Source organism: Carassius carassius, chromosome 27, assembly GCF_963082965.1.
Source record: "Carassius carassius chromosome 27, fCarCar2.1, whole genome shotgun sequence".
Lineage (NCBI taxonomy): Eukaryota > Metazoa > Chordata > Actinopteri > Cypriniformes > Cyprinidae > Carassius > Carassius carassius.
In genome coordinates, this window is record NC_081781.1 from 16,170,583 (window position 1) to 16,198,137 (window position 27,555).

The window sequence follows — 27,555 nt, forward strand, 5'->3', positions numbered from 1 at the left end:
GTCCGTGTGCGTTACATATGTGGTGCAGCACGGACTCTATGTGCTTTCACACAGGACGCATTTGCAGTTCGCTATTCTGTACGTAAACGATCGCTGCACTGCTGCAGACGCAACGCTCCTGGAATGCAACTGGAATCCGTTAACATGGGTGCATAAAAGAATATGAAACACATACGCACTGCAGACGGAGCTTTTGTGAAACAGGCGTAAGGTTGTTTGCACCTTGTGCAATGTGGAATTAGTTTGCAGCCTTTTCAAGCACTTTGTGATGCATTTTGGAAACAGGAGATGAGCCCCTTTTCTAATGCACCATCTGGCTTGATAAACCCCTTCTCAAAGACTTACTGTTTGTCAATTTTATTTGGGTAACACGAATATTCTGAATGCCGTCGGCAGAATTCGAATAAACCATTTTAATCTAGATTAATCTAGATTAATTTCAAGATCACAGTGAGATTAATCTAGATTTAAAAAATTAATCTATGCCCACCTCTAATATATATATATATATATATATATATATAATGCTTGTTAGAAACTTTCTTTATTCAGTTGGAAAATGCAACTGGTATTTTTCTGCTCTAATAACATTCCATGCAAGTCTGTGACAATTTAAATATTTTTGTCACGAATTTACCATTGCCAGCTCAGTCTTGTTTGAGGCAGCTTTTTTGAATTTGAAGGCCACTGATAACCGCTTTCCTTAGCCATAATTATCATAGTTTCTTCTGACAAACCACGTGTCACCCTGTGGCACTCTTAACCTCGTTTATGCGTCTCAGGTATGACTAGCGCTATTACTGTTGATGTTGCCTCCCTGTCCCCGCCCACGTTCGTTGTCGTTCCGCATGACCCGCGCACAGAATACAAGGTAGAAAACAACACTGGCCCTTTAAGACGAGAGTCATCGCTCCGCTGGTGACCGTTGTGCGGTATTCTCTCAGACTATGAGCTAGATGGAATTATAACAATGGAATATCACTACGTTCTGTTTACTGTTTTGTTGCAGTTAATCGTTCAACCAGGTAGGGCGACTATTATAATTTTTTGGTCCTTTCATGGTCTCACTTTGCTTTTAGAGGATTCCAGAAAGTTTTTCATTGAGATGTAGGGATGGACTGCACTTGCTGTATCTATGCACCTATAGATGACAGGCAGTGGGGTTGTTTAATAATTATTTGTGTATACTAAAAACAAAACGGAGTGCCTTTAATAAAGAATATTGTGTGTAGCCTACCTGTTGCTTCCTACTTTTTCTACTTTATATGCATGCAGGCTCTTTGGCAGTGTTTGGCTGTTAACATTAGACGACCCCATGCGCGTTCTCTTAATTTTCCACATAATGAAGATCTACATAAGGAGCCTTCGCACCTCAGGGCACGTTCTGTCAGTTCGGGACTCCACGAAATGCAGCAGAATTTCTCTGATAATCCCAGCGAATCATATTCTCTTCACTTACCGCACGGGGCTTATATCAGCAATTTAAGCTGTTACAGGAACCTATCACTGAAACAAGATATCGATCCGGGGAGCCGCAGGTGAGAATGTGAAGCCGATCCTTGCGCGCTGCTCTCAATTATTTATCACTCAAGCTCGCGAGTGCCTGTCTCCGCAACAAGTAGAGGAATACGAAGCTTTAGATATAATTAGTAATAGACGTGACGGAAAAGAGTGTGGATGGTTAAAAACGCACTAAATTGATATTATAGAGTTAGGATATAGGCTAATGGGGAGACAGGGTTGGCTCTGCCGGATTTAACCCTCAAAATGTTTCGAAACAAAATTTGCGGGTTTTACAGAATATATTAAACAGATTTAGTTACAAAATTGATAAAGCGTCTTGTTTTAGTAACCAAAAAGTATCCCAATTTCAGCTGCAGCCGTTTCTCTGATGTAGCCATAACAACGGTGCGCAGTTGAACACTTTACGTTAGAATCAGTAGCTAACATACGTGAAACATTTTTTAACGCTTTATTAAGGACCTCGCTCAAATATTAGCAACAAAAATGTGATAGAAGTCTGTAAGATTGGGACGCCAAAGGCAGGGTTGCGCACTAAACAAATTGAGCTCCATGGAACGAACTCGAGAATTTGTCAGAGATGGGCTACGAGGGCACCGAGATGGTCAAACTTTGTTGGAACATGCCATTTTTATTGAGTTTGCATTTGCGTTTGTTTTTCTGTTAGTATCCTAACAGCATGGGCAGTTAGGCTGCATGTTAACGCTCCGCAATTTCATGTAATTTCCTAAAAGCCAGAAAAGTTGTTTTGCATGCTGCAACCTGACTTTTTTGCCTGCGCTTGCTGGCACCTCATGGACATATCAGATGGTCTTTTGTACTCAGATAAGCTCTTATGGTTGTTCTAAAAGATGAGGGGCGAGACATTAGCTGGACTGCATCTGTTAACTGACCATTGCGTATCATGTGTCCAGACATTTATCCTTGTGTAACTCGTGCTTGGAAACAAAGATGTCACTTTTCTTACAGATTAATTTGCTAAATTAACGATGCTTATTATGTGGTAAATTAAAGTTTCCCAAAAAAGTATCATGTTTCGTTTTGGGGGGAAATCTGTTTCGTTCCATCATTTAGATTCCACGCATGTGTCATTGTGCTTGGAGATATGGTGTTGACTGAAGAAACCCGATTATGGTAACCCAGGTCTTTTTACAGACCATTTCAAAGATCGCGTTTAGAGTGAGCGTGGGCAACTTAATTAACACATGGGTTGTTGACATGACATGGCATTTTCACTGTCCCACAAGATAAAAAATAATATAATTAATATTCTCGTTATTTAAAATCCAGTGGTTAAACATTTCTTTGTCCTATGTGGACCTGTTGTTATAATAGCTGCAGTGTTACTCGATTTTTTTTTACAATTTTGAGCAAAATCTCAAATTTGTCCTTGTGTGACTGTCCCAAGCATGGTTTAAGAATTTATAGCTTTTATAAATGAAAAAGAAAATCATTAAATGTTAATAAATACCTAAAAAAATAATAAGTTTCTATTTTAGTAAATGCAATAATTTTTTCATCCATATTTCTGAAAGCGTAGGAACTTGATGTCTTGATGTGTTCCTGTTTTGTCCTCCCCATGTGCTCCCCGTGAGTTTCTCCCTTGTGTGACTGTATGATTTGGTTCAGGTTTGTCTCGTTTATTACCCGTCATTAAATCTTGTACTCAAAGAGTTGTTCGTTCCTTTGTTCCTTGGTCATGGAAATAATCATGGAAAATTATGCAAATGTGTCTTGCTTACCGTTAATGACAGGTTAACTTGGAATAGCAAGTTCATTAATTGACAGAAAAAGACTTGGGGGGGGGGTAGAAGAGTTTCAGTAACAATGACTGAATTTTGTTCATGAAAATAATATTTTGTTTTGTATTTAGTAATAGGGGTGATATTATATGAAAATAAGTGTCTAACAATGAAGATAAATCTCTCTCTTGCTATTTATGTACTATTAAAAGTTAAATTTTTATTAGAGTTAATTTAAGTTATTAGACAAATTTATGTTACAGTTCAGCAAAAATGTTTTAAAAAAAAAGCAGTGAAATAATAGAAAAAGTGACCCTTTATATTTTCTCAAAGATCAGACTTCACACTACATAAATAAATGCGTTTCTTTTTCAAAAAAGGCCTTTTACAACAACAACAACAACAAAAATTCTGCCTAATACCGCACAACGGTCGCCAGCGGAGCGATGACTCTCGTCTTAAAGGGCCAGTGTTGTTTTCTACCTTGTATTCTGTGCGCGGGTCATGCGGAACGACAACGAACGTGAGCGGGGACAGGGAGGCAACATCAACAGTAATAGCGCTAGTCATACCTGAGACGCATAAACGAGGTTAAGAGTGCCACAGGGTGACACGTGGTTTGTCAGAAGAAACTATGATAATTATGGCTAAGGAAAGCGGTTATCATTGGCCTTCAAATTCAAAAAAGCTGCCTCAAACAAGACTGAGCTGGCAATGGTAAATTCGTGACAAAAATATTTAAATTGTCACAGACTTGCATGGAATGTTATTAGAGCAGAAAAATACCAGTTGCATTTTCCAACTGAATAAAGAAAGTTTCTAACAAGCATTTTATACACATACAGCTTTAGTGTGGTTTTGGCGTGAATCTGATGATCAGCTTTGTAACGCCAGAGGGCTTCAACGCTCAAGTGACTGAATATTTTGCATCGGGTTCCTTCTAACACATAATGATACGGGCTTTCAAATAACAGCCGTGAGAAAATCGTTTACATGGAAATATCCCTAGTTAATATTAGAGAGCTCTGATAAGCACAGTTAGAATTATCCTAATTATGCCCAGAATTTAGCTTTCTAGTGGGTGTATGATAGGAAGGTGTTGCTTTCATCAGGCGGATACCTCTAGTGGCTGACAATGGTATCACAACTTACAAAATACACACTTTATATTTTCCAAACAAATTGGGAGTAGTAGCCTATGCTAAAAAAAAAAACCCCAAGAAGGAGATTGGAGAAAAACAAATGGGAAAACAGACTGAATAGGGTTCAATTTCCGTCTTGGTGCAAACATTTTCTTATAGTAAACACACAATTCCCTTACATCACCTCTGTTCAACAGCCCATAATGTTGTCGTAATGGCGTAATTTAGATAAAAATCTCTTTCTGTATGATTCAAATATTTACCAGAGAATCTGAGAGGTGCTGGGCTATGCGTGTGCATTGCGTTTCTGTGAAGGCCTTTCTCTCATTCAGTGTTTCTCATTTGTTCTTTTGTTGCTGATTATGTTTAGAGCCCTGGAGAGGACGCGTAAACATGAACGCTTGTTATGTTAAGTTTTTCTCTGGAAGGACACCTGACTTTGCAGATGCCGTTGTCTTGAATGGCATAAAGTGACAGTTTGCAATGAGGCGAGCTACTCATCAGGCTAAACCACAGTTTATCTCATTTTACTCTGAAGCAACTATGGAAGCCAGTTCATTCCCCAACCCCCGTCTCCCACATTCACAGAAACTAAAAAAGGATTCTTATAATTAAAATAGTATTAGATTTAAGCTTAGACTTTATTGAACACATTTCTAAGACATAACCATTCACACATTTACCTTTACACTTAAGTTACTCCCACTTTCTCAGTGTTAACTTAAGGCCCATATTTTTTTGGTTTTACTGTTATGCTACATACATTTACTCAGTTTTAATGCTTTTTTATTTTGCACTTTATTACTTTTGTTGTTTTCTTCACTTATTTTCACAATTCTCCCAGTCATGTGGGGAGGGGGAGAATAAATGCTCTTTTGTTAGATTAAAACTCTAATCTGTTGTCTTTAAGGGTTATAGCTGACAAGGCAATGAACCACTTTGAATGGAGAAGGATGCTATAATTCAATCGAATCTAACACTAACTGAGAAAGGGGCATTCATCTTTTGAAGAACTCATTTAGAGAAATTGTGATTAGAGGAACTTGGAAGGCTTAGTTTTTTTAATTTGTTGAGTTGTGAAACTATTTCTCACCCTTAACTGTCATTTATGTAACCTTAGAGGGCTTTGATTTGTGTATGAGTATAAATGCGTATGCGCTTGGTACATTCTGTATATCAGTGTTGGTTATTTTATTCAAAACCAGTACCATAGTGTTCTGGCAAGTCAAATGCATTTGACAAATTTGTACACTGACTCTTTCCCGAAATCCTCACGTTAACTCTTAATAATCTCCTCTCTTGTATGTTTATCAAATGTTAAACTATTTTATCTTCCACTTGTGCACCGTGTTCACTTGCTTGTTTCCTCCCAGCCAGGTCCAGGCCCACTATCACCCCTGAAGGACCCCAACTCACAGTACCACTGAACAGCGACTTCAGCTTGCATTGTCAGAGTGACAGTTCAGTGCGCTGGCTGCGAGAAGACCGCCCCACACGAATCCTTAAGGAACAAAGACAGGGTCAAGTGACAGTTCTTAAAGTGAGCAAAGCAGGCCCACAACACATGGGCAAATATTCCTGCCAAGAGGAGGAATCTGGTGAAAAAAGCTCAATCTATGTGTATGTAAAAGGTAAGTCAGCCTTTGCATTTGTGAGTCAGAATTTTTAATTGGGTGTAATAATGTCTGGGCTGAGTGACAAGTCTGTAGGGCAGTACTTAAAGAATTCTTCAACCCTCCTTTGTGTCTTAGTGTCTACATTGTCTGTATGTGAGTGCTGAAGTTATGTTTTAGATGTGCTAGGTTTGAGCAAGCATGCTAGCAAAAGTATACTAGTAGAGAAAGATAGAAAGTTTGTCTGCACTATGTGAACTTTCTAACACTTTTTGTGCTTTATATTTATGTCTTTCTTTCCCGCTCTCCATCTTTCTCTCTATGATCATACTCTCCAGCATCTCTCATCATCCTTTGTGGTTCCATTTTTGTGCCAAAAAGACACTTTGGGTGTTAACAGATGCCCCAAATACCTACAATCAGCTCGCTGTTTTCACTAGTCACCTGCATGACCTTTATTTATACATTTGTGTAATGTGTTATTTCAAGCATGTTCTTATAATCCCAGTTATAAACTCTTCAAATTGGTCCTTGGCATTTTTGGCAATTGACACTAATTTTACTAATGTGTGCACTGCAGATGTGGGATATTTGTATTTGTTTATTAGGTATGGTGGAGGGTAGTTTTTCACTTTCAGTCTTTTTGTGACACTCTCTCTCTTTCTCTGAGCTGTAATGTCATGATCTAAGCCCCCTTGGTTGTGTTTCATTGGTTTTTGATTTAGCATTCCTCTCAGCAGATCCTGAAAATCCCTTCAGGAGGAACATCGTGTTTGACTTTGTTGCGGGACAAGGGGAAATGATCACGCTCCCATGCTTGGCCACAGACCCACGTATGACAGACTTGCACCTTCAAAAATGTGACGGACAGCCCCTGCCCAACAGCCTCCAATATTCATCCAGTATTGAGATGGGCATAACATTGGAAGATGCCAGGAAGGACTTTGAGGGATGTTACATCTGTGTCGGGACTCTGGAAGGCAACACAGTTAAATCCGGACAATATCAACTCAATGTCCGCCTCGGTGAGAAAGTAAAGGAGAGACATAAATATAAGGACTGTTCATTAAAAAAAAGAAAAAAACTATAAAAGAATAATAATTTAAGCTTGAAATAATTACCAGGATAAGGCAGCAAAAAATAAGTAAGGAGCCACTGAATGTGTTTTTGCATTCAAAGCAGATGGGAAATATACAGAAAGTTTGGTGTCAATAAGATGTTTCCACAAAAATATTTAACAGCAAAATTGATTACAAAATGATGATAATAAGAATTTTTTCTTGAGCAGGAAATCAGCATGTTAGACACTGAAGACTTGAATCTTGAATCTTTCCCATCTCAGGAATAAATTACATTTCAAAATATAATAAATAGAAAACAGTTAGTTTAAATTATAACCGTATTTTATAATATTTCTGTTTTACCATATTTTGATCAAATAAATACAGCCTTGGTAAGCATAAAAAATTATTTTACAAAATTACATAATCTTACCACCCCCAAACTTTTGAATGGTAGTGTGTAGAGCTCTACACACTTTTAACAATGTTTTTATTTTGAGGTATTTCAAATATTGATGTTTGCAATTCATTGAGATTAAACCAATTCATTAATCACTATATCATTGTAATTCATTTGATTAATGAATTGCCCTAAATATCGCTAGAGGACACAGAAAGACACCAGACACATGTTACCCCACTGTAGCTTGCTCTTTCTTTCCCACACATTCCCATTGATATAATGCATCAAGCTTCTTTGCTTTTAGTTCCAGATGCACCTCCTGTGATCACACTGGGTCGGCCTCAGAGAGTGCTGCTCGTCCAGGGGGAAGAGCTCTCCCTATCCTGCAGCACCTCAAATGTCAACAGTGACATCACAATCAGGTGGAAGGCTCCCCATGGAGTGGTAAGAGCACTCTTATAAACTTACCAGCTCTCACCTATGTACCTGAGCACATCTGTGATGCCCCATGACATTCTTCACACACATATACACTGTACATACTGCAGGCTTTATCAAACACACCAATCATTTCAGTCGAGTAGAACCAATGTTTACAAAAGCAGACTTATAGTACGAGTGCACATCAAATGTAATGTTTGTAGACTGAAAAAGATCATTTAAACGTTGTTTGTACTTGATATTATGCCCAGAGGCTAATTTGATCTTGTGTGGGTTGAGCTGCTCCTTTAAATTCTATATGTTCATGTACTGTATACACAGCAGCAGAATACAGTTGTCAGCAGGGATGTAATTCATTCAGAATTGAATTTAGAGTTTAAGTTTCGAATTTAGGATTTAGCTTGGAATTAAGTATGCAAGCATGATGCTAAATTGCAAAGTGTAATTGTATAATTCTGTATTTATCTCTATCTTGAGTTCAGTTATTAACGCAAGTCTACCAAATTTTATAACTGAACTCGCTATCTTAAATTTTCAGCACTCACAGCTGTTTTTTGGCAAATTGTGCTGTGAGAACGCAACCTATGTAAACAGATCTACAGTTTTAAGACTCTACTGGCATCAGAGACTGGGATTTGAGAGATGAATGGCATGCTTTGTTTTATATAAAGATTATAAAAACAGCCACACCTACACATAAAGACAACCACAGACATTATATTCAAGACAATGTCTATGTCTCATCTCTTCCCAATAAGCTTTGTGTCTGTTTTCCTTTTGCATGACTCAAGCAACCTTCAGTGCAGCAGTTCTCAAGAATCCTGACCGAACCCATTTCTCACCTGAGGAATGCCACCCTAAATCTGGGGTCTGTGACCATGCAGGATGCAGGGAGTTACAACTGCGAGGCCAGGAATGAAAGAGGGACCAGTACAAAGACAGTCATGGTCGAAATCTTTGGTAAGTCTTGTTTCAAGAATTTATATCAATAATCATGTGACTATTTAGTCTCAATTTAAATAGTCTAAAAAAATAAAGCAATGTTTTATGCGTTTCTGTGTGCAGATAAAGGCTTCATTAACGTAACAAGTGTGAATAACAGCACTAAAAGAATGCGGGCTGGAGAAAGTCTGTCCCTGCGAGTGGTAATGGATGCTTACCCGAAACCTCATACATTTTCCTGGAGCTACAGTGGGGTAAAACTCACCAACACTACTGATCATGTCATTACCAGCCGCTCACATGGGAATAGGTATGATTTTGTTACATTGCTACAAACAATTCTTGTATTTCCTATGTAGTAATTGCTAGGGATGCACCATATATCAGTATCATATTGGTATTTATTGGATATATTTATCGTATATTTAATTGTGTTAGCTCATTTACTGTTAATGCTCACTTAAAGTTAGTCTTTAAAATATTATTAATTTAGAAACACTATTAAATGTAATCTTTAGTAAATCTCTCAATATCTATTTTTGTATTGTGTATTATAATGTTGTTAAGCGTTTGTGTTTTTTATATATGTGACTCTGGACCACAAAACCAGTCCATGGCATATAATTGTAGCAACAGCAAAAAAAAACATTGTATGTATGAAGATATTTTGTAAATTTTCTACCATAAATAAATCAAAACATAATTTATGAGTAGTAATATGCATTGCTAAGAACTTCATTTGGACAACTTTAAAGGTGATTTTCTCAATATTTAGATTTTTTTTGCATCCTCAGATAGAATATCTCTATCGGTCAAATATTGTCCTATCCTTACAAACCATGCATCAATGGAAAGCTTATCTTTTCGGTTTGATATCTATTCTATATCTATCTATTCAAATCTCAATTTTGGAAGAAAAAAAAAGATATTTAATTAATTGGTTTTGTGGTCCAAGAGAAAATACAATAGAATTATCAGCATCAGCCAGAATTTTAATATCAGCGCAAACTTTATTCACAGCACTGAAAGATACTTCAGGTTTAGGTTATTCATGTATTTTTTTTTCTTCATTCAACAGTTACACCAGCGAGCTGAAGCTGGTACGTCTCAAAGTGTTAGAAAGCGGCGTTTACACATTTTCATGTTCAAACCGAGACGCAACTGTCCATCAAACGTTTGAAGTCCATGTCATAAGTGAGTGAAAACATTTCATGCAAATGGAAAATATTTGGCTTTTCCACTTGCCAGAAAAAGGCATAGAATCTATGTGATATATGAGTTTTTTGTGTATTCTGTTTCAAAAGTGATTGTTCACATTTCTTGCCGGATAAAATAACTTGATTGTCTGTGTAAGACAATCTCAAACAAGACAAACATCCATCCCACTGTACAAACATCCATCCCACTAACCAAGATTGTAAAACTGACCCTGTACCAATCTTTGCTGTTAGGTAAACCACAGATTGTGTCCTATGAAGGGCCGATTGATGGACAGGTGCGCTGTGTGGCTGAAGGTTACCCTACTCCTCAGATTAAGTGGTTTTACTGTGACCAGCCTCATTCAAGGTATGCATTATGTCTTTCTTCAGTTTTGTTTGTTTCAAATACATCCACAGCTACATACGATTGGATCCAAAAGTTGCTTTCAAATATTAGCGGCATATCCCTTGAGCAGTGTTAACATATAATCCTCTCTGAGGGTACATTGTGACGCAGCATGGATTAGCCACTAACAGCTAACTTGATGTTTGATGATTGGACAAGAAAGCTTTAGCCTATTATTAATAGGGATAAGCAATTTGACTCTGTCATGATTGTGACATCACAAAAGCGATTGGCTATTATCAGTCATATGACAGTACCCAATGACATTAGAACAAGCTGCTTCCATTGGGCTGTTTATTCTTGAATAGCGGTGTTGACCGAACACCTTAGCATAGACTTAGTCACAAGCTTATCCAATCAATTCCTCATGATGATCAAATCCGATCAGGATAACATGCCTTGCTTCAATTTGAGCATGTAAACATGTAGTGCTATGTGTCTTTTGATCGTGTTCGTGCGTCGCTTTATCTGCCAACAGTTTGATGGTTTTCTTACCGAACAGACATTCCATTGTTGAGGAATTACTGAGAAGTTTCCAACATGCTAAACAATGTAATTAAAGATATTGCTCAGTAATAAAGAGACAGAACAAGGAATGTAAACCAGTTGAGATGATTTGTTCTGGCTTTATATCCAAAGCTGACTTTGACCTTAACTCAGTAGCACTCATACTTAATTTTAGGAGAAGAGTGAGAATAAATTGGAGAAACAAATAAATCTAAGCACTTGATGACAGTACTGATGTTTTTAAATAAAAGAGCCCTTGAGGTCTGTCATTTTGCTTTCTTAAGCAATAAGCTATTTTTACACACATCAGTAAAAATCTGCCATAGCTCCTGAACGCAGTGAGAGATGCTTATCACATCTTTATCATATTATTGATAAGCAGTGACCTTACATCAAAAATGACCTCTTCCTGGCCTTATCGTGAAATGCATTGGTGCATTTTATTCCAAAGAAAAAATGTTGGCTTTCATAATCTTACATCAAAATGTAATAATCTGCTGTTCCTGTGACTAAAATGGGATACAGTAGGCAATACATTTTGACTGTAAAGCAGTTATTATCAACTAAAACTATGAAAAAAAATTATAAATTGAAATGAGGCTGAAATAATTATTAGATGAAAATAATCAAACAAAAAAACAAATAAATGTTTGTTAAAATAAAAACTTAAATAAAAAATTATGTACTAAACAATAACAATGAAAAAAATGTTGCCTTGGCTAGTAAATGAAACAAGTTCAAATAAATTAAGTTCAAATACATTAGAATTAAAATAAGTTGAGTTTTTAATTCTGAAATAAAATACGTTGAAAGTTTATCAAGCCAAAAGAGTATTATTTGTTTTTTATTGCTCCTTTTATGCAATGTTTCTAAACCAGTTCACCACCTTATGGTACATGTTCATGAAAAAAATGCAAGACTATTTATGAGTTTGTTGCTTCCTCAGATGCTCCAATTTGCTGAATGCCACTCAGGAGGAGGAGGATGTTGTCACTGTAACCATGACAAATCCCCCCTTTGGGAAAGGCACAGTGGAAAGTCGACTAAACATCACCAAGAATAGTTACGCCACCCTTGAATGTGTGGCATCTGCCAATGGAGAAATCGTTTACACACTCTTTGCTATCAGCGGTGAGCAAAGAACCTCCCAAATCACATGCAGACACACACAGACAATGACTGAACACTCTAGTTAGTAATTACTAAGTCTCAGCCTCAGAGGACTCCACCTACAATCTTTTTGCTGACCCTCTGATCCATATTTCTCACAAAACTGAAAAGCTCTTTCGTCATCTGCAGGCTATAATATGATTGGCTGACTTCATGCAACTTCTGAGAGTAAGGGTATACAGGTGTGTTTTACTTAAATATATATAATTCTGGCCAGGGAGCCACAATTCGGATATTCCACAGTAGCTGTGCACTGAAACTAGCATTTAAAAAAACTGGGGTCAGTAGGATTGTTTTATTATTAATATTATTATTATTATTATTTATTTTTTTATTATAATTATTAATTTGTACTTTAATTCAGCAAGAATGCCAAGACATTTATAATATTACAAAAAAAATTACCTTTCAAATAAATATTTTATCACACTATTCACTAAAAATATTAAGCAGCACAATTGTTAACACTGGTAATAAGAATAAATATTCCTTGAGCAGCAGGTCAGGATATTAAAATAATGTCTGAAGGATCATGGGACACTGAAGACTAATGGCTGCTGTTATATATTAAAACAGACAACAGTTATTTTAAAATTGTAATGAAATTATACTGTATTATTGGTTTTATTTTATTTTTTAGACCAGATAGATGCAGCCATTGTGAGACTTCAAAAGCAAATTTTAAAATGCAGGATATAGTGCAATTTTCAAAATGGTACTGTACACCTACAACGAAGATGAAGAACCTCGACTTTGTGTCATCACTGTTTCAGTGTTTAGTATTCATCTTTTGCACATCATAAAAAAACAGGAAATGGAATGCGACTTAGAGAACTCGACCCAGCTGTTTCTAGTTTCCCAGGAATAGTTAAACAACCAAAAAGAAGGAAATGCACATTTCCTCACGTTCGCTCAAGCTGTGCTTTTTCTACTGGCTGCATCTTTTTGAGAAAATCTAAACCAGCTGCCAGTTCGCAGGTCACCACTCCTGCTCCAGCTCAACCCTGTGTAGGCAGACTTTTTGGATAAGATAACAGCAGACTATTATATAAACAGAGGTGCTGAGTTTTAGCCCTAATCTTGTTTCTTTTGTAAACCTAGCATTACCAACTGTTGGGGATTATCTCTCCGGTTTGGGGGGGTCGTTTTGGTTTGTTGCAAAACACCCGGGCTTTCCACCCCAGTTAGTACTGGTATTATTGGTAAGGACAGAATGGTTAACCAAAGGTCATCCACATCCAGTTTATTTTGATTCTGGTATATTCACTTTTTTATCCTCGTGGTTGTTGTTGTTTTTTTTAAGTTGTTGAGTACATTGCCTGTTTTTTGCATGTTCTCAGCTGAATTAGCCTTAAGTAAAAGAAAACTCTAGTTGAACATTGACCTTTTTGTAGAGTCCATCAGGAGTTGGACTGGAGGTTTTGAGAGTGTGAATTGAATCCACTGCCTCAGGAAAGCCTGTTAGATGATGTGGAAACTTGTTTAGACTCTCAAGGTTTAGGCTGTAGCAAGTCCTGGAAAACCATTGGGAAGATGAGCCTTAGGCTAGACTTTTAAAGCTGTTCATCCTCAGCTGAGCGAGACACAAAAAAATGTCCATTGTTAAGGTTTATGTTTATTTGTGGAGGACTTGATGGTATGCTTGGATGCAGTGTGATGATAGATGGATGGGCGGCGGAAGATGGGAAGAGAAAGAGACAGAGGGAGGGAGCAGAAGCAGAAGAGGACTGTGAAAGCCAGTGGCAGGTTTACAAGGGATTACTTCCTGCAGAGTCTGCATTCTTGATTTGAAATGGAGAGAAAGCTTCTTATAGCTTAAGAGCTTACTACACCGCTCAGAACAACGCAGAAAAACAATAGCACACCACACATGAACACATACACACACCTTAAAAAAACAACACAGCTACACTTTCAAAATGTGAAAAAAGTGAGTATGACCTCAGTGCATTAGTCTGGATTATTCACAGCTCAGTAAAAACAAGCAATTATGACATAACCCCACCGTGAGGCACTTATTTATTATTAATGTTGTTCTTAAATGCTCATTGTTTTTAGACATTCCTTAAGGTTTGGTTTTAGTGTTTAGACGGAGTGCAGTAATCATTTTTGATTTCAGTTTGCACACTCACTCAAGTCCCAAGACTAGCATCAGATCTGCTGTGGTTTTTTGCGCTGACAGAAATGATAATCAGGGATGAGCTATGAGTATTGATTATCCATCGATGCCTTGTTCACACAAACACTCTGTCTAGAGCAATGGTTACAGAGGGAAAACACTTAAAACTAAATCAATTAATGTCAGGGTTTTATTCTAATTAAAAGCTTAACACATACATTTTTAAATAATAAATTATTTTACTTTACAATTAATCCAGAACGCGCAGCAAGATTAATTTTTAATGAGCCAAAAAGAAAACACATCACACCTCTGTTTATCAATTTGCACTGGCTTCCAATAGCTGCTCGCATAAAATTTAAGGCATTGATGTTCGCATACAAAACTACCACTGGCTCTGCACCCATTTACCTAAATTTTTAATACTTCAGATTTATGTGCCTTGCGTTCTGCAAGTGAACGCCGCTTGATTGTGCCATCTCAAAGAAGCACAAAGTCTCTTTTACGGCCTTTTAAATTAAATGTTCCCTCCTGGTGGAATGACCTCCCCAACAGGACAGCTGAGTCCTTAGCCATCTTCAAGAATCGGCTTAAAACCCATCTCTTCCATCTTTATTTGACCCTCTAACTTTAACACTCACTATTCTAATTCTATTCTTTTAAAAAAATCTAACTTCCTTTCTAATCTTTTTGTATTCTATTTTCTTTTCATTTATTATGCAATTGTGTGTGTGTGTGTGTGTGTGTAAAGACCTCTAACACTAGCTTGCTCTATTCTTTTTTTATTCTCTATTTTCTTTTTATTTATTATATCATTTAAAATCCCATGCTACGTGTACTGTTAACCTAACTGAGACTTGTTATAGCACTTATATATCATTGCTCTTTTTTTTTTTTTTTTGATTGCTTCCACTGTCCTCATTTGTAAGTTGCTTTGGATAAAAGCGTCTGCTAAATGAATAAATGTAAATGTAAATGTATTAAAATATAAATATATCTTGTTTGCTGTTGATAGAGTACATATGTTCTGCAAGTTTCTGATGCCAACTCTATGTTGTTTACTCTTCACAGAAAACACTGTTCCTCATGAACTCTTCACACCATTGCTCATCGGTTTTGTTGCTGCGGCTGTTATCCTGGTTCTCATCCTGATTGTGCTATCCTACAAGTACATGCAGGTAAAGTGTCATTCATTTTATAGTTTGTCTTCCAGCACAGGAAGTGCACGCTGATTCACTGAGGTAATTCGTTAATTAGACAAAATAGAAGAGTTTAATTCTCCCTCTATTATAGCAATAAAATATTGGAACCCTTTATTGTTATGTCAGCGCAACTTGTTTTTGGTTATTTGATATCAAACGTGATACTCAACGCAATTTACCTGTCACACCTGGCATCCCTCCCACACTTCAGGGGAACTTTGAAACAGAACACACTTAAGGAAATTATTTACTTAACATGTCATAAGACCTGATGTTTCACTGTGCAGTTTTGCACTGTTGCACAGGGGAGTAATCAGTGAGTAATACAACACACACGCACACATAGAATTAGCATTCACATTGTTGTTTGAATAATTTATGTCCATTTACAAGAAACTCCTATTAGTGGGCTCTGTTTGCTTTTGTCTATGAGAGCACCTACAACTACAAATATTGCTCATTGTTTATTCTTCTCCTATCCCATCTCTTTTTTTTCTGTCTCCAACAGAAACCTAAATACCAAATACAGTGGAAAGTCATAGAAGGTATCCATGGAAATAGCTATGTGTATATTGACCCCACCCAGCTTCCATACGACCACCAGTGGGAGTTTCCCAGAGATAAGCTGCGTTTTGGTGAGTTAAGTAAAGTCCTGAATCAGTCTGCTTTGACTTGTCAGACTTTATTCATTCCATATTGGAATATTCTTTGTTTGAACATTATGTTTGGAAATGTTTACAAGGTTTAGTGCATGAGAAACATAAAGGCCTTTTGAATTTTACAACACTTGCTTCTTTTCATTGGCTTTTACATGGTTTGTGGCACTTGATAGCTGGCACCTTGTGACACAGTATCATATCTTTCCCATAAAGGAACAGACATATCCGTCAACAAACAGGATCTAACAGGATCTAGCATATCCCGCTTCCCCACAAGCCACACCTTGATTCAAAAACAAGTCGATGTTCAAGCTGAAAGCTGGTTTTGGATCAGTTTCCTGGCACACTGAGTGTAAACAACTGTATGAGGGAAATGTGAAATTGATCTAGTTGATTTTCTGCTTTCACAGGAAAAACTCTAGGATCTGGAGCATTTGGGAAGGTGGTAGAGGCCACTGCTTATGGGATGTCCAAAGCAGACACTGTGATGACCGTAGCTGTGAAGATGCTCAAACGTGAGTGAAAAGCAACATAAAACACGTTTATAATCTTGTGAAATATAAGTAGCATACTAACTCCACGGCATGTTTAACCAGCACACTTAAGCAAATAAGGCTGTGTGTAAAGACACACCAGAAATTACACAAACCTACATGATGAGATGAAAGGAGGTTAAACATTTCCAGTAACCCACAATTGATTGAATCCTAGAACATTCTGGGTTAATGTTACTTAATGTTTTTTTTGTAAATAATGAAACCTAAAATATTCCATAAATGTTTAAAAGGTTTCCAGTGCAATAATCAGAGGGGAACCGTACATTAAAATTGGGGGAACATTCTGTTTTTTGTTTTATTTATGCTTTTTTTATTGTGGTGTTTTGCCCCACAGCAAGTGCCCATGCCACAGAGAAAGAGGCTCTGATGTCAGAGCTGAAGGTGCTTAGTTATCTTGGCAACCATATTAACATTGTCAATTTGCTGGGTGCCTGCACTATTGGAGGTAAGAGGTTATGGCTAGATATGGTTTTCATAGGTTTTTCTGTGTGTATTGTTTTGGTCTTCATTACTGGATTGGTCTGTTGCACAGGTCCAACTCTAGTTATAACGGAGTACTGCTGTTTTGGTGACCTGTTGAACTTCCTGCGCAGAAGGAGAGAATCCTTCTACTTCACTACACTGGGAGAAGACTCTTACTATAGAAATGTCATGCTGCAGCCAGAGCCAAAGTAAGTGTGATTAGAGCAACTGGTGAAGTGTGATAGTGTGAAGAGCTTGTGGGTTCACTAAACCCAGTTTGTATTTAATTACAGTGAGAGCAGGAATGGATACATGACTATGAAGCCCTCGGTAATGGGACTTCTGTCCTCTGAAAACCGAAGATCACTTAATAAAGGTTGGATCAATGCCTTTTCTGTTCTCGTCATCTCTTTTCCTGTCATCTTGTCTCTTCTTGTTACCCAAAGTCCTTTTGTTTTTCGTCTTGTCTTGTGTTTGCTCTTCTTATCTTTTCTGTCTTGTCTTATCTTATCTCTTCTCACCTTGTCCTATCTCTTCCCATGCCTTCATTTTTCTTATCTTCTCATAGTGTCTCTTCTATCTCATCTTATCTCTTTTTGTTTCATTTTGTCTTTCTTGTTCCTGTCTCATCTCTTCTCATCCCTTCTCTTTTCTTAACTTCTCATCTTTTCTCTTCTGTCTCATCTTTTTTGTCTCATTTTGTCTTTCTTGTGTTTCTTGTCTCATCTCACTTTGTCTCATCTCTTCTCCTGCCTTCCCTTTCTCCTATTGTCTTGTGTCTTCAGTTTTTTCCATCTCGTCCTATATCTTTTTGTCTCATATTTTCTTGTCCTTCTCTTCTTTTCTGTTGTCTGCTTCTCATGTCTTCTTATCTGTTCTCTTATCCCGGCTCTTCTCTTTAAATTTCATCTCATCTCTTCTTGTGTGCCTTCTCTTCTAGTCTTGTCTACCCTTGTCTTTCATGTTCTCATGTCTTCTCACCATGTCTCTTCTCTTATCATACCTCCTCTTTCCTTATCTTCTCATCTTGTTTCTTCTATCTCATCTCCTTTTATCTTATTTTGTTTTTCCTGTTCGTGTCATCTCATTTCACCTCTTCTCTTGCCTTCTCTTTTTTATTTTCTCATGCCTTCTCTTTATCTTCTCATCTTGTGTCTTGTTTTTTCATTCTCGTCTTATCTCTTTTTTGTCTCATATTGTCTTGTCTCTTCTCAGTCCTTTTTCTGTTCTTGTCTGTTTTCTTCTCAAATCTTCATCTTTTCTCATCTGTTATGTCGACTCTTCACTTCTCATTTCATTTAATCTCATCTCTTCTTGTTTTGTCTTCTCTTGTCGTCTTGTCTTTACTGTTCTCATCATTCCCAGCTTGTCTCACCTCTTTTCATGCCTCCTTTTCCCTTATTTTCTCATCTTGTCCCTTCTGTCTCACGCTATCCCTTTTGGCTTATCTTGTCTTTCCTGTTCTCATCCCATCTCTTCTCTTTTCTCATCCCGTCCCTTCTGTCTAATTTTTTTCTCTTGTCCATCTTGTCTGTTGTCGTTTTGTCTCATCTATAGTCCTTCCCTTTTCTTTTTGTGTCTCTGCTTGTGTTAGCTTTTTGTCTCATTGTGTCTTCATAATCATCTTCAATGAATTTTTCATCCCTTTAGGTGATTCATACAGCAATTCAGATGCCATTAGTGAGATTCTGCAGGAAGATGGCATGACTATGGACACTGAGGATCTTCTTAGCTTCTCCTACCAAGTAGCCAAAGGGATGGATTTCCTGGCATCCAAGAACGTAAGTGTTTTTCTCATTTATTTGCGTTCTGTCTCTCTGACGGATACCGAGTTTTATATTCCAAGAGGTTGCAGTAATCCCATACTACAGATCTTCTCACTCTTACTCTACAATGCCGAAGCTCACATTCCATTACCTCTGTCCAGTCAAGGATCGTGTTACACAAGGTCACACATGAATGCCTACATATAGTCAAGCACAAGCACACACTCATTCATTGAGGATCATGCTGAGAAATATCACGTTTCTCCACCTGGTCAGCAGATCCAGTATACGGTTTAGGGGAAGGACACTAAATTAGTCACACTGTTAAGTGGGCAAGGGAGTTTTCTGTCAGTAAATTCATTTTAGCACCTCTGTGTTAACTTAGGTCATTTCTTTGTTAATAAGGTTTTGAATATTGGCAAGATTATTGTAAATACTTGACAGTTTTGACAGTCCTGGCACATAAGAGCTATTCTAAATTATAATTCTAAGCAAAACCTTTAAAGGGGTTATCGAATGCAAAATCCACTTTTGTTGTTGTTTGAACATAAATGTGTGTTGTAAGTGTTTATGATAAAAATTCACCCAGTGGGTTTTTTTTTCCAAATCAGGCTGTTCTGAGAATGGCATAGTTCTGCACAGGCCGCTCCCACGATAGTTGATTGACAAGGCCATCTTACCTTAGAACCGCCCTGAGTGAGCTGTGAGCTCTCCGCCATTGTGTCGACAAGAATGTCTAAGCATTTGAGATGTTTTGTTGTTGGATGTTATAATGAACATAGCAGTCATCATTTACGCAGGCGCTGAAAAAGCAGAGGATTAACGTTACTTGCATTTTTGAAGGGGATGCACCAATCCCTGATCTGCCTAAATGCATTTAAATTCACGCAAATCATTCGTGATCCAGCTTAATCTACAGAAGAAGTATGTTAGTATGTGCTAGTTAGCCAGGTTCACAGCTGAAATTTACAATCTGCTCATCACCCCACGGAAGAGAGGGGTGTGGTCAGCAGAGCTCATTAGCATTTAAAGCAACATGGACTAGAACAGTGTGCTGAAAACAGAGCTGATTTTTTTTTACACTACCATTAAGAAATTTTAACGAAAGTATGTTATAGATCTTCATTAAGACCCTAAAAAAATCATATCAACTTGTGGAAAATGGGCATCCAATGACCCCTGTAAGACTAGCCAGTCCACGTGGTGGTCATGTGGATAATGCCAACAGGCCACTACTTAAATTGCAAAAGGCCAAAATCTCAAAAGCTGTCAAGATAACATATTTTAAATCAGCAATACAGTCTGAGCATCTGTAGCTCATATCACGCAAAAAACAAGTAGTCTGTTCCTACGGCGAGTTTGCTTTATTACGTAATCCATTAGTGTATATTTTAACCTGTAGTTTTGTATTTGTGTTCATTCAGTGTATTCATAGAGACCTGGCAGCCAGAAACATTCTTCTCACCCAAGGCCGGGTGGCCAAGATCTGTGACTTTGGACTAGCCCGGGACATCACTACTGACTCAAACTATGTTGTTAAGGGCAATGTAAGTATTAGCTGTCATTACATGACATAAATAACTTTAACCTTTATTTTATTTGTATATTTTCCCACTAGGTTTTACATATCGTTAACCAGTGCTTTAAGTGGGCCACTACGCACCGGTACTCAGTACCGCCACTTCCAAATATAGCTCTTGAGCGTACCGCCACCTTTCCGTGCGCCCAGAACGTGCTTTTAGCATACCGGTACGCTCATTTGGACATCTGTTTTAATAGAGGTTTTAATCTTTTGCCTACGCTGCCACTTTTCAAAGCGCCCTTCACAATGCACGCTTCCTAATTCGTCCCACCGAGAGCAGAGACCACATCACCCATACACCCTTGAGTTTTACAAGTGAAAAGCGCATGCGTCGCTTTTGCCGCTGACAGTGTCAACAGCTCAACGTGGCCGGAGAGGGTGTGTGAAATGGTAAAAACACAAATACAGTGAACAACACTAAATATGCTCTCCTGGCTTCTGACTCTGGGTACTAAAACAACACGGTCAGAATCAGATGACTCGCTGGCTGACACCCCACCAAGCCTGAACGATATCGCTCCAGGTCAGACGCAAGCTAATGAAGTAATGCAGTAGCTCTTTCAGGTAGGGTGACCAGACGTCCCGAAAAATTCGGGACAGTCCCGAAATCTAAACTGTTGTCCCGAATCCCGAATCTGGCCCTAATTGTCCCGAAAATGATACTTAAGCAAAATCTTGAGTAGTTATTGTCTGATAAACATTAAAAACTGTCTGCGGAGGTTGAGTCGTCCAGCAACCAGGCCCCGCCGGCTGCTCATTGGCTGCAGCATCTTTTTTCTAAGTTCTAAAAAAATACCGTAGGTGGCTAGGCACGAATTTAGATATTCATTTATCTAATTAATCTATATGCACAAAGACAATACGACCTTTTTGTCCGCTTTTTGTTTTAAAGCTTGATGAAGAGAGCGCAAGTTTATATATATATATATATATATATATATATACACATATATATATACACATATATGGGGGTCCTGTAGGGGGGTCCTGGTCATTTCAAGGGGGGTCTCATGAAAACCAACAAAAAATACAGTGGACACGGCTAATAACTGCATATTACTGCTACTAAACAACAAAAACAACACAGCATATCAACTAACTAACTTTGTTTTTAATTGGTTAATCAATTGCAGTTTGCAAACAATATGCTCAAACTTTAAAGTGTCAGTTCACCCAAAAATAAAAATTATGTCATTAATGACTCACCCTCATGTCGTTCCAAACCCGTGAGACCTCCGTTCATCTTCTGAACACAGTTTAAGATATTTTAGATTTAGTCCGAGAGCTCTCAGTCCCTCCATTGAAACTGTGTGTACGGTATACTGTCCATGTCCATAAAGGAAATAAAAACATCTTCAAAGTAGTCCATGTGACATCAGAGGGTCAGGTAGAATTTGTTGAAGCATTGAAAATACATTTTGGTCCAAAAATATTCAGCATTGTCTTCTCTTCTGGGTCTGTTGGGAGCGTGTTCACTGCAGTTTGTGATATCCGGTTCGCGAACGAATCATTCGATGTAACCGGATCTTCTTGAACCAGTTCACCAAATCGAACTGATTCGTTTGAACCGGTTTTTACGTGGCTGAAACTCCCTCTGAGTTAAAATAAACCAAGATCCCAGAGTCATTCATTAACTCAAACAGTACACTGACTGATCTACTCTTAAAAGAGAACTGAAGATGAACACCGAGCCAAGCCAGATAACGAACAAATGATTGACTCGTTCTCAAGTCAAGAACCGGTTGCATCGTTTTTTGGATCACCAGTAGTGTTGGAAAGCTCGGTTCTTTTTCGGCAAACCGGTTTTCACAGTTCGATTCAATAAAACCGGTTGAAGGAAACGGTTCTCCGGTTCTTTTGCGCTCGACGTAATGTCATTGGTGTTGATTGCAATTCATTCAAGCCTTCGGTTTATCCGCGCTCATAACATTAGCACAGAATCAGTTCAGAATCAATCACCAAAAGAAACAGTTCAGTTCAGATCCGCTGTGTTGTCAGTCTACTTCACACTGAATCACACATGCGCAGTATTATCAGCTCCTCAGTTCTCAAATCGGACGCGTCAGACAAAAACGGTTCTTGGTTTAGTGCATGAATAAATGTTGAATAAATAATTAATTATTGTTCTGCATAGTTTGAAGAGAAACATTTTTTAATCTTTATCCCGGATATATATATATTAATCAGGAAGAGGGTGGGGGGTCAAGGCATTTTTTGACAGGGTCTTGAGACCCCCCAAGACCCCCCCGGCGCCGCCTTTGACTGTGTGTTGGATGTGGTTTTTCTAACAGCTTTCTGCAAGGAAAGTTAAAAAGACCCTCATTGGGTACTTTCTGGCTTCCACTACAGATACTTAATTTGCATCCTGATTTAATGATCCAAAAAAAAACAAAAAAAAACAACAAACAGTCATGACAAACTTGGTCTATAGTGTGGCTAGTCTTTGTGTCAGTATTCTTTGTACATTTATTCTGTAAATTTAAAAGTATAAGAGAATGTCAATCTCCATCTTGCTACCTAGAACAAAACTGCATGATTCAGGTTTCCAAATGCATGTTTTGGTTGTAAATCATTTCTATGCTAGTCTAGACTGAATCTGTCAAGAAATGTGGTTTGTATTGTGTGCTTTCATGCTCTGCCTGTGTTTGTAATGAGGCTCTTCTCTTTGTAGGCTCGTCTCCCGGTGAAGTGGATGTCCCCGGAGAGCATCTTTGAGTGCGTGTACACCTTTGAGAGTGACGTCTGGTCTTATGGTATCCTGCTATGGGAGATTTTCTCTCTTGGTGAGTTAAATTTATCTCATAATTATACTGACTTGGTATGATAAGCTGTTTTTATTCCAAATACTGACAATCTGCTTCTGTAGGGAGCAGTCCTTACCCGGGAATGCCTGTGGACTCTAAATTCTATAAGATGATCAAGGAAGGATACCGAATGGAGTCACCGGAGTTTGCCCCGAGTGAAATGTAAGTCTAAACTGTAATTAGTTAGCATTTCTTTCTGTGGGAAAAAAAACATGACAAGGTAATGACAAGCATTTACCAAGTACACACCTAACAACAGTGTTCCCAATAATACCAGCGCCGCCCTGTTGTTGTGTTTCAGGTACGAGATCATGCACTCATGCTGGGATGCCGACCCCTTCAAGAGACCTTCATTCGGCAAGATAGTGGAGAAGATCGAACAGCAAATCTCAGACAGCACCAAACATGTATGTCTTCCTTTATCCTCCTCCAGCTCTCAAAACATGGAAGGGTCACCAACATGATGTTAATTTTTTTTGGTTCAGATCTATTTAAACAAGAAATATTTTTTTGATTAACATGGTTTTAATTTCTGTATTAAAATACATTTTTAGCAGGGTCATTAAATAAAAAATGTGAAATGTCTTGAAATCATAATTTAGAAAGAAATCCCATCTCAAAGGTTCTTGATTAATTGCATTAATATTTGTTTAAAAAACATAAATCATAAAAAATATATAAAATGCCGTGTGATGTGACTTTTTTAAAAACAGATATTATAAATTAATTACTTATCCTGAAAAATATATTTCTTTTATTTTTTAAAACCTTTTTTAATGATTAGTTACTTGTATTCATTGTGTAAGGAAAATGTTATTTTTAATGGTTACATACACACCATTATATTTTTAGAGTAATTTCAGTTATTTATTTTTTTCCCCTTAATGGTATAAAATTATATTCAAAACTAGATTAAACCAGCAAGAATACAAAGAGTATTCTTCTAAGAAAGTATTTCTAAGAGTTTTAAACAAGATTTTTACCTTTTTTCTCTTTAGATTTACTTAAATTTCAGCTCCAGATTGCCTGCAGCACCGGGGTCCCATGAGGGGTCCAGTTCTCACGTCCAGCGGCTGAACTCAGTCGGCACTCACAGCACCACCACTCAGCCCCTGCTCTCCAGCAATGATGTTTACTTTGAAGGGACAAGTCCACGTCACCCTCCGGTCTGAAGATCAATTCTCAGCAAAAACCAGGCATTCCAGCAGATGCCATTCAAATCTCTTTGCCCTGGCTAAGTGTCATTGTAGCTCTCTGACATACATGAGGACACTGGTGGAAAGCAATGATCATAAATCTCTTTTTGGATCCAAGAGCAGTCATATTCTTTCAAGTCAACTTTCTCGCAGATTGTGTATATATGCCCCCTGCCAGAAAAGACAATGATGGTGTGCGTTCCTATTAACATTTCATGAATTCGTTGGAACTATGGGATATTTATAATTTTTGAGAAAGCTACTAATCAATGCTGGTATCATTCCATGGTACTATATCTCCAACGTGAGTCTGCAAGATGACTGAACTTGTTTTCTGTAGAATCCCTTTGCTTTATTATATGGGATATATAAACACACAATAACGCTTCTTTTGCTAATTGTCAAGTCTTTACAAGTTAAGTGACAGAAGTCTGATTCAAGAAACAGGCTGATTCAAGTCCGAGACTAAAATAAATCATCACAGAGAAAACAATGGAAATTACTTTCCTAAAACATTTCTGACGTCTTTTTGACATGATTGTCATGTCATTGTCAGTAGTAAAAGAGCCTGCCATGAGTGAAAATCGGTTATTTTCCTATCAACTATTCTGCAGGTCATTCAGCTTGTAAATTCAAATATCAACCACATAAAAGGCTACACTATTTGGAAACTATATGTATAAGCAGCAATAACTCAGCATTGTAACATTGACAGAATGATCATGTTGCTGCACAAGCCAAAAACAAGCTACCTATTGCATGTTGCATTCAGGATAGTATTTTGTCAGTTGGCAGCTGAAACTGTTTTTCTGTTTAAATAGACCAAATTAAGGCGCATTTCAGTTCACTGTCAGGAAAGATGTTGAGACACGTAGAGGCAATTCATCACACTTCATCGTTTACTTTGAACACTCAGTGAAATTTTGGTTACATAGCAGTATTATATTATTGGCTTGTGTTGTGTTGTTTCTTCCAACCAGGAAGTGTAATTTAGGACAGTAAAATGATCCAGGCAAGCAGCAATTCAAGCTTGAGGCATCAAACTTTTAGACAGTGTTTCTTTTAGGGATCACATTAGACCGCTTTGTCCACTTGTGTTTTAAGGAAAATATTTGGTAAAGAATACTTATTTGTATGGCACAGACATAGCTTGTTTCAACACATTCAAAATGCTTTGAGTTGTTTTACGCATGATGTGGTTCCGTAATAGTGGACTGTAGAAGATCAGTAACTTCTGTAGCATCGGTTTTGTTCTTTATTCCAGTTCCAGTGATCCACAATTTATCCTTCATGAAACTGGAAGACATAGCGAGTAGTGTTCTCTTGTACATTTGTAAATGTTTTGCTGGCTTTTTCTTTTACGTCAAATTTTGTGCATAAAAAGTAAGGTAGGATTCGGTAGTTATGTCATCACTCTGCTTTCTAGTGTTTGCGGAAATCGCGGGTTACCATTTCCTACAGACTTGACTCAGTTACTCTGACTTCTACTTATCACACCAACTGTTGTGCCTGAAATGTTTTCTGTCCTCTTTAGCCAATGAGAATCGTGCTGTTGAAGGTTGAGCCAATAGAAAGCTGCAGCTGCTGTGTAGAAAAATGGGTGCCAATGGCTTCTTGCTCTCCGTAGGATTAGCCAATGAAGGATCTGCCAATAGAAGGGTGGCTTTCAGATGGAGGACAAATAGTGCGGCTTTCTGTTACTTAGATGAGCCAATAGGATTCTCATTCCACTGCCAAAGGGAAAAGGGCAGAGTTTGGTCTGAATAGGAGTTACGCACTGAATGCTTCAGTCGACACCAACCATAGAACATCAGTAGTCCGGGCACTCAGTCAGAAGCTCATTCCCCAGGTCTCCTTCTGTTCTTTGTGTCCAGCTGCTTCCTCCGGCGGATGTCACACTTCCACAAAGTCTCAGCCGGGAAGATCCAACTCGGACCGTCTCCCATCTCCACCGCTCCCCTCCTCCTTCTCGCCACACTGGAACATTGTTCCTGATGGCACTGGCTTTCGCTTCCATTTGCGCTAATGTGTTTTGCGTGTGTGTGGGAGCTTGTGTGAATTTGTAAATGCAGGTCATTTGCTGTTAAAATACCAGAGCACTGATGGGTTCCTCTTGTGGAACGACTGCAGTTAATGACCATCACTCTTTGCTCTTTTCTTATATGTAAATTTTATATATATATATATATATATATATATATATATATATATATATATATATATATATATATATATATATATATCATAATGTTGCTTTTGTTTTGTTATCACGGTACGTTCTCATGTGCTGAAAAGATTTTTGTATGTTACAGTTTGTCATTGACGTGATCATCTTCTGTCGTTATATTGCCTCTTGATTCATTTATTCATAAGTGCAGTTTTCAGACACAGGTACAGTTGGATTTATATTTAATCCATTTATGTTATATTCAGCGTTGCTTGTCGTTTCAGTATTTTCAGTGATTGTATAACCGATGACTGGAGGAAGATACGTAAAACTAAACGCAGACGGTCCACGAATTCCATTTTTGACAGCATAGTCATTTAACAGTTCTCGTAAGTGATTGAAAGGTTTTTGGTCCCTGAAAAGATTTTGTTTAATGTATTTTATTGTATATTTATTTTACAGTTTTTATTTTCGAAAACAAATTTGCAAATTCTGTGTGTAGCTCTTGTTACTTCAGTATGTAAATAAATAACTGAAACCATGAATCTTGGAATGATTAAGATTATTAGTTTCAAGGTTTTTTGTTGTTGTTGTTTTTTGGCATCTGGAGTAAAATTATTGGTGTTCTTCAAAAAATAAATAATCGTGAAGGAAAGGTTAAAGAGCCCTTTAAGGCATCACTTTGAAAACTAAATGAATGTTCAGAAAATAAAAAATATATATATAAATATTACATTAGAAAAAGAATACAGATTGATAAAAGTATTTTTGACATGAAAAGAAGCTGCAAGGGTGTCCATAAAAAAGTCGAATTGATTCTTTCTATTTTTGGAATGGGAAATTTTCATATTTGACAAAGCAATTTTCAGTAAAATTAAGGAAATTCATACTATT

The 27,555-nt window shown here is 37.6% G+C and overlaps 2 protein-coding genes across 5 annotated transcripts in view; one reads left to right on the plus strand and one right to left on the minus strand.

Moving 5' to 3' along the window:
- kdr (kinase insert domain receptor (a type III receptor tyrosine kinase)) overlaps positions 1-27,555 on the minus strand; it is a 167,583-nt gene that overhangs the window by 76,843 nt on the left and 63,185 nt on the right. The window lies entirely within an intron of this gene.
- kita (KIT proto-oncogene, receptor tyrosine kinase a) lies at positions 891-26,631 on the plus strand. 3 transcript variants are annotated; one of them, XM_059512959.1, is made up of 21 exons: positions 891-1,025; positions 5,779-6,036; positions 6,744-7,043; positions 7,787-7,926; positions 8,715-8,883; positions 8,989-9,175; positions 9,944-10,059; positions 10,317-10,431; positions 11,924-12,108; positions 15,338-15,444; positions 15,977-16,103; positions 16,538-16,642; positions 17,019-17,129; positions 17,217-17,355; positions 17,440-17,522; positions 18,797-18,927; positions 20,337-20,459; positions 23,166-23,277; positions 23,361-23,460; positions 23,600-23,705; positions 24,297-26,631. In XM_059512959.1, exons 1-21 carry the CDS (start codon positions 971-973, stop codon positions 24,468-24,470), a joined length of 2,943 nt encoding a protein of 980 aa, XP_059368942.1. In that variant the 5' UTR covers positions 891-970; the 3' UTR covers positions 24,471-26,631. The 3 variants fall into 3 exon arrangements, with proteins under 3 accessions (XP_059368942.1, XP_059368944.1, XP_059368945.1); XM_059512961.1 differs by having other exon boundaries at positions 6,756-7,043; XM_059512962.1 differs by having other exon boundaries at positions 6,759-7,043.